This window comes from Magnolia sinica, chromosome 14 (genome assembly GCF_029962835.1).
Source record: "Magnolia sinica isolate HGM2019 chromosome 14, MsV1, whole genome shotgun sequence".
Taxonomy (NCBI): Eukaryota; Viridiplantae; Streptophyta; class Magnoliopsida; order Magnoliales; family Magnoliaceae; genus Magnolia; species Magnolia sinica.
The window spans coordinates 59498223-59505529 of NC_080586.1; the positions used below are offsets into that span (position 1 = coordinate 59498223).

Here is a 7307-nt window from a genome sequence, read left to right on the forward strand (position 1 = left end):
CAATCCATTCATTTGATGCGTCTCATCAGGATGACAGAAATATCCAAAACCAACGTATTCTAAAACACAGGTGGGCCATAATATGCAAATTTCGAGGTTTTTACCAATAATTTTACAGGGGTACTCCACATGAGTGTGTTGAATCAGCATAATTTTTGGGATCAATGATAACATGGGATGATGCGCCTGATGGACGGAGTGGATTTCATCCACGTGGAGTCGAAAATCATTCCAGTGGCACCTACGCGTTTTCCATCTATTGGATGTGGGCCACAGTTCAGTGTCACAAGACGTTGATATGATGCGACTCGCCGTCGATGGGAACGGAAGTTCTCTTACATGGAAGATCTTGACCCTTAAAAGTTGGAGCCGACGAATACACGGTTGAGAGAAACCATCTTCAGAAATGATCTCTATTCAATGAAGAAAAGGTCAAAAATCAAAGGTTAAGACCTTCCGATCAAGAGATTTCTAACAATATCTTTGATCTGTAGCGAGGATCGTTATTTAATAACCATGGGCCGCACATGCACGAAATCCTGTTCGTTAGCTAACCATCAGGACTCAGATAAACAAGACCGAATTGGAAAATACTAATCTCAAACGCGTGTTAAGGGAAAGATTCCCAAAGGTGCTTTGATTGGCCCACAAAGGCAGTGGGACCCACATACTCGAGTATGACACCTTTTCTCAACTCACGTTGACCGCTTGTGTGACCCACCCAAACGCATGGGCACTTTTTCCTAGCATGCGCGTGAAGATTTGGCAGGTCTCGAGTGAAAATCTTCATCTTTGATATTTGCATAATACAATCATGAGTTTTGCTAATCACGCGTGCCTACCAAACACATCGGATCTATAGAGTTCCTGGAAAACAAATCAGGACGGTCCACTCATCAAGCTAGCCATGCGTATATGCAGAAAATGGACGGTTTAGAAAGAGCCAACGGCCCAAACACTCAACTTACACGTGTGGGCCCAACGATTTGACCAGCCTGATCATTGCCGAGTCATCTACCACCATGCATCTGGGATGTCACATGTATAACATGTTGGCACGTGTCTAGGGTGTAAAGATGCGTTATACGTGTGGAATCGGTAAGCGCACGTACCATAGTCACTGCCTTAGATTTGAGACGCGTGTGCAAAGCTAGGCCATACATCAGGTAGGCTCACACCAAAGATGGTCCGGCCAAGTAATCAACCCAGTCCATTTGATCTGATGAGAGACACGTGTATATTTGTGGTCATGTTTCTACTAGCCATTTGTCTTTCTCACATGCGTGCCAACCATATAGGTGGAGTGGATTGATATATAGGCCAGGATTGATCAATGGCCTGGATTACACGCAGGTATGCCATATCGGCCATGCGACTGCCCATGGAAATTTTATACGTGGCATAGTGGGGCCCATTGTAATTGGGACGCATTCCCAAAATAAGGTTTATTAGAAGATCCCGTTATCCGGTCAATGGCCATTTTTCATTGAATTAGGAGCATTGACAATTTTTAACCGTCCAATAAATGTTACCAAATCAATCAAATATTCCATATATTTAGTTAAATATTTTTTTTATGCATCATATGAATTGGGCCCAATATTTTGGACGGTTTAAATTTGTTATGCAGCTGTGGCGCTTGTACAATTTGAGTGTGCATTAGTACTGAGGATTATTGTCTGCCAAGTATCAAAGAGTTTCTCTTTCTTCAAAAGAAAACGCATTAACCTAGTTTCATGCATCATGATGTCAGATGTCATTATTGCTTTTGCACCAACCACATGCATCACACGTACCATCTTCGAAATCGTGTGAACATCTGGGCTGTCGCGAAGGTGGTCATGACCAAAAGCAAGGATGGTCATATGTGACGGTTTAAAACAAACTTTCATAGCGTCTGCATCAACATACATGTGTGGTCCACTTAACACGTACACCGTGTGTCAGATGCTCCACACACGTTCCGGAAACGGATTAAGTGAGGTCGGCGTAAGGGGAGCGGATTGCCTGTGACGCCGGCGGCTAGGATTAGGTCACGTCAGGGGAACGAGAGCGGATTGCCTGTGACTCCGGATACGGAGATACTCCAGTGCCCGGGGTTGTGTGGGGCCCACAGAGATGTCCGTGCTCCGTCCATCTGTTTTGAAAGACCACAATCGGATAGGATTCTAAAAATAGGAATATCCAAGACTCTCATGTGGGCCCTACCGCACGAAACAGTAGGGATTAAACACCTAGGTGACAAGTTTTGTATTAGGATGATATTTGTTCCTCCAGTTAATCTGAGTGGTAGTAACTCTATGAACGGTTTGGATGGCATATATATATCATGGTCAACTCCAGGAAGGCTTCAACGGTGGACATTTCTGTTCCCACTCTTTCGTTGTTGTGGCCCATCTGAATTTTTGATCTGACGGATTTTTAGAATTATGTGCTGTTCTAGCCTTGGAAAATAGATGGACGGAGTGGATTCGTCACAGACATCTCTGTGGACCCCACATAGCCTCGGGCAGGGGTGTATCTCTGCGCCCAGTGTCACCGACAATCCGCTTCTCTAGGTAACGGCTCTCAGTATGAGACCCTTGACGGTGGGGCCCATATGACATATGCGTTGTTTATCCACGCTGTCCATCCGTTATTCCAGATCATTCTAAGGAATTGAGCTTTAAAATGAAGTAGATCAAAATATCAGGTGGACCACTCACAGGTAACAGTCGTGATCGAATATTAAAAGCTTTTTACGGGCCACAGAAGTTTTGGATCAAGTTTATACAGTGTTTTCCCTTCATCCAGGTCTCTGTGACCTAATCAACAGGTTAGTTGGCAAATAAACATTACGGTGGGCCCTTGGAAACTTTTTAACATTAGGCGTTCAATGACCACTGTTTCCTTCGGTGTGGTCCCCCTGATATTTGGATCTGCTTCATTTTTTCGAATCATGCACTAAAATCAGCTGAAATAACAGATGGACGGGATGGATATGCAATACATACACTAAGGTGGACCACACTGTCAGGGGACTCATCGGGCAAGCTGTTACCCTAACCTCACCCAATCCCCGCCCACACGTTCCATCTTCACGGGGGGGACCACTATGCATGCACTTCGGATATGCCTTACACGCTTGCCATGCCAGCACACGTGCTGCTCCTAAAGGTAGCGTGTCGGGAGCTGCGTGTGAGGCTGGTCAACCTTCAAACCCTAGGTTCGTGCGTGTCTGACTACTGTGATAGTTCAACACCGTTATGAAAATTTTAGCGGTGACTTTTGCAGAAACAAATCCAATCGTGGATGGAAATACTAGATTAACCATCTGATTTTTCTTCTGCAGACTGCAGTTTGGACCACTCACTATTTCACCTTAACCATCCATCCTATAGCCATCGATTGAATGGTTAGGATTGCTTGATGAATGTAATTTTAAACACGTGCTCCATCCACAGTCTGCCCCACAAATTTGAGGGTCTGGATAGCCGTAAATGAGTGCTGAGGTGGTTGTGAACTATCGCAGGGAGTAGAACATGAAAATTGAAATTGGCTTGAGGGGAGCGTTTGGATGCGCAATTTAAGTGAATTGCAAAAAGTTCATCATAAGAGAAAATGGCCAAAAGTTGGTCTACAACATTTTAGTTTTTAATTCACAACGATTACCAAACCCCATATTCCAAATTGCAACTTGGGGCCTAGTCCTTCACACTGAATTGAATTAATCTATTGCAATTTAATTCAATTGGACATCCAAACGCAGTAGGGTTTTTTTTTTTTTTTTCAAAGGTGTAATAGTAATATGAAGAGAGGATTCCCACGCAAAATGATATTTGTTTTTCTATAAAGGTTACAACAACAATCCAATTTACAAGCACTCACTTCAACAATGCAATCAGTCCATTGAAAAGAGAGGGACCCACGTACGGAATGCATCCCAGCCTCAGATCCTGAGCAGGAAGATGCTGAGCTCTGGCCCACCGTTGCCATCTGGGTTCATCATGTAAAAAGCCTCGGAATCTCTACTACCGACCACACGCTCGAACTTGGCACGCATGTACATGAGCTCGCCTTCGGCGCCGGCCTTCTCTGGAGGAAGAACGCCGGCGCCGATAGACACGGTCTGCACGGTCCTCAGCACGTGCCAATCGGATTCACTGCACGTGCGGGAGACCGCATAGCCGGTTTTCCGACCGTTGCAGTACATGGTCCAGATAGGCTCGTGGAAGAGCTTGACGCCGCGGCCGGATGCACCGCGTTCGCACTCGAGCGCGATGCGGACGAGCCCTGACGACATCTCCTTTACTAAGGAGCACGTCGGGGTGGCGAGCTCGAGTAGTAGTACGGGCTCCGACCGTGGCTCCTCTTGCACGGCGAAGCTGACGTGGCCTTTCTTCTGGCCGAAGAGGGTACCGGTGACTCGACGGCCCAGATGGGGAGATGAGGAGGGGATGGATAGCCATCGGCATGTTGGGATGGAGATTAGTGGCAGTGGGAGTAGCCCTAAGATGGAGCGGAGGATTGCTGTCAAGCTTACCGATTTCGTGGGCTTCTTTGAGAGTGAGATTACGGAGAACTTACTGCGGACGAGTGGTCGGTCTTCGGGGGTGATGGAATCGACGGTGGAGAATGATGATGATGATGATAGGGTTTCTGGGTTGGTTGCTCTCATGGAGGTTGAGGGGATGATCTTTCTACTCCCGCTCATGCTTTTGGTACGTTGGAGTTTGACTTCGTTGAGCGACATTGAGAGAGAGAGAGAGAGAGAGAGAGAGAGAGAGAGAGAGAGAGAGAGAGGAAGAAGAAGAAGAGGAGGAGGAGGAGGAATGAGTAAGATGTAAAAGAATTAAAGAGGATATGGAGGTGGGAGAGATGGAATTCAAGAGGAGATGGAGAAGGTGGTGGTGTTGGAGAGAGAGAGAGAGAGAGAGAGAGAGAGAGAGAGAGAGAGGTGGAGAAGATGAGAGTGGAGAAAGGAGAGTAACAAAAGGCAATGATAGTGCGGGAAATTGGGAAATAAAGGGTGATGAAGGTTATGATGATGTGCCCCTCAACGTTAATGAACATTTATAAATAATGAGGTGGGTTTCGGTAGTCTGTAAGACTACCGAATTATATTGCTTCATCTGACTAAATTGGAAAGAAAATTATTACTATAAAATGTTTTTGTTTTTTTTTTTTTTTTCCTATTTTATATATATCTCAAATGGTTTCATTTTTAGAGAGCATCTGTGCCGTGAAAAATGTGGCCACTACATGAAGATCACCTTGGGTGAAAATCAACATGCTTCTACTCATCCGGCCTGCTACACGGTCGAAATCAATGGACAGCCGTTGGTCTGACTCGATCTATGGTTGTGGATGGACCACATAATGATTTGGTTGATTTAATTTTCTCCCTATTCATCTTTATCATGTGGGCCTACCTTTAGACAGCCAAGATGTTCTCCAGAAGTGATAAATGGATGGTTAGGATAGTGTGTGAAAGCTCACATGACTTTGTATGTAAAGTTGTGAACATTTATGGACAGCAAGAGCTTTTGCTAAGTCTACTTGCCAGATTATTTGTAATATAGGGGCCACCAAATGCACTATTTGCGTACAATCCAGGCCACTGATCTAGTTAATTAACATGAATATGGTTTACATTCGTTATCAGTGTGTGGTCCTCCAGATGAACATGTATCAGGAGAGAATTGGATGTTCCACGTTGGCACATGTGGACGTTGATGGCAATAGCAAATTAAGTGCGAGAGTTCACTATCCAGAAACCTTCCTAAGGCCCGACATTATGTTTATTTGCCATCCAACCTGCTCTTAACATCAGACGTATCACAGAAAGCAACGCCCGCCTATTGAAACCTTCTTAGGGCCCATCATGATGCTTATTTGGCATCCAACCTGTTCATCAGGTCTGACGTAAAAACACAAATGTAAGCTTGATCCAATACTTCCGTGGCTCCTGAAAGGTTTTTAATGGTAGGAATTCAATTGCCACTATTTTCTACTGTGTGCTCCACGTGAGCTTTAAATCTACCTTATTTTTTGGCTTATATAATACAATGATCTGGGAAAACGGATGGACGGTGTGGATATAACACATACATCATGGTGAAACTCATAAAGCTTTGCCGGGTCAACACTGTAGCGACTTGGATGATCCTGCGCTAAGCAATCGGAATTCGACTAAACCATCCATTATGTCGAAAGTCGAAATAACGGACACGCCTATTTGCCACGGGACTCTCTGGGTTTTGACGCGGATTGAGTAATGATATTCGCTGGGTATTGGACGGTGCTCTGTGGACCCACGAAGATGTATGTGTATTATCCACTCCGTCTATCCATTTTAGATCTTTATTTTAGGGCATAATCCCAAAAATAAGCAGATTCAAATTTCAGGTGAACCGCATCACAGGAAAACAGTTTTGATTGAATACCCATCATTAAAAGCATCCTAAGATACATTGTAATATTTATTTGACATCCAACGTATTGATTACGTCACACAGATCTAAATGAAGGGAAAAGACAAATGTCAGCTTGATCTAAAACTTTTGTGCCCCGTTAGTTTTCAATGATAAGTGTTCAATCACTACTGTTTCCTGTAGTGTGGTCCACTTGAGATTTGGATCTGCCTTGTTTATGGTCTCATACCTAACATGATTTGAAAAATGGATGACCCATATGGATAAAACACACACATATCATGGCAAGGCTCACAGAATACCATCTGAGTTGCTACAGGCAGTGTTTGTATGCAATATGCATCCATTGGTTTTGGCTTGTGCAATGAAGCTAGTCGTCCATTGATCAAGACCATAGATATGATTTTGGCCTTACCTCAGATGTTTCATATACCAAACGTCTCCTACAAAAGAAAATCTAAATAATGCAAATGGTGGCAAGAAAATAGCCGGTTAAGAAAGAAAATATAGAAACAGTCCACATTCAACCAAAATGGCACCCCATCTTATCAATAACTTAGACCACTGAATCGTGACCCCCGCTTCTTATTGCACGCAGCTCACTTGGAAAGTGCCAAGTCCACCCCTTCTAACCATTCTGTCCAAGGGGAACACCTCATTGGCCGTTCCAGTGAACTACCATATCAGTCCTTTGGGCCCACAGAACACCATGCGGTAGCGAGTTGGTGCTGGCAGTGTCGGTATGCAATCGACGTCCCTTGGTTTTGGGCTTCTGCAACTGAAGCCAATAGTCCATTGATCAAGGCCATAGGTACGTTTTGGCCCTACCTTAGATGTTTCATGTGCGAAAAGCTTCAAGGGAAAATCTGGATAATGCAAATGGTGGCAAGAAAA

General features: G+C 44.4%; 1 protein-coding gene across 1 annotated transcript; it reads right to left on the bottom strand.

Annotated features, from left to right (window-relative positions):
- Window positions 1-3799: 3799 nt before the first annotated feature.
- LOC131225855 (protein MIZU-KUSSEI 1) lies at window positions 3800-5373 on the bottom strand. Its single transcript, XM_058221453.1, has one exon. It carries the CDS (start codon window positions 4730-4732, stop codon window positions 3929-3931), a length of 804 nt encoding a protein of 267 aa, XP_058077436.1. The 5' UTR covers window positions 4733-5373; the 3' UTR covers window positions 3800-3928.
- Window positions 5374-7307: the final 1934 nt, after the last annotated feature.

Bases quoted from the DNA above. Each gene is read 5' to 3' on its own strand.
- LOC131225855 (XM_058221453.1), bottom strand. From the start codon at position 4,732: ATGTCGCTCAACGAAGTCAAACTCCAACGTACCAAAAGCATGAGCGGG.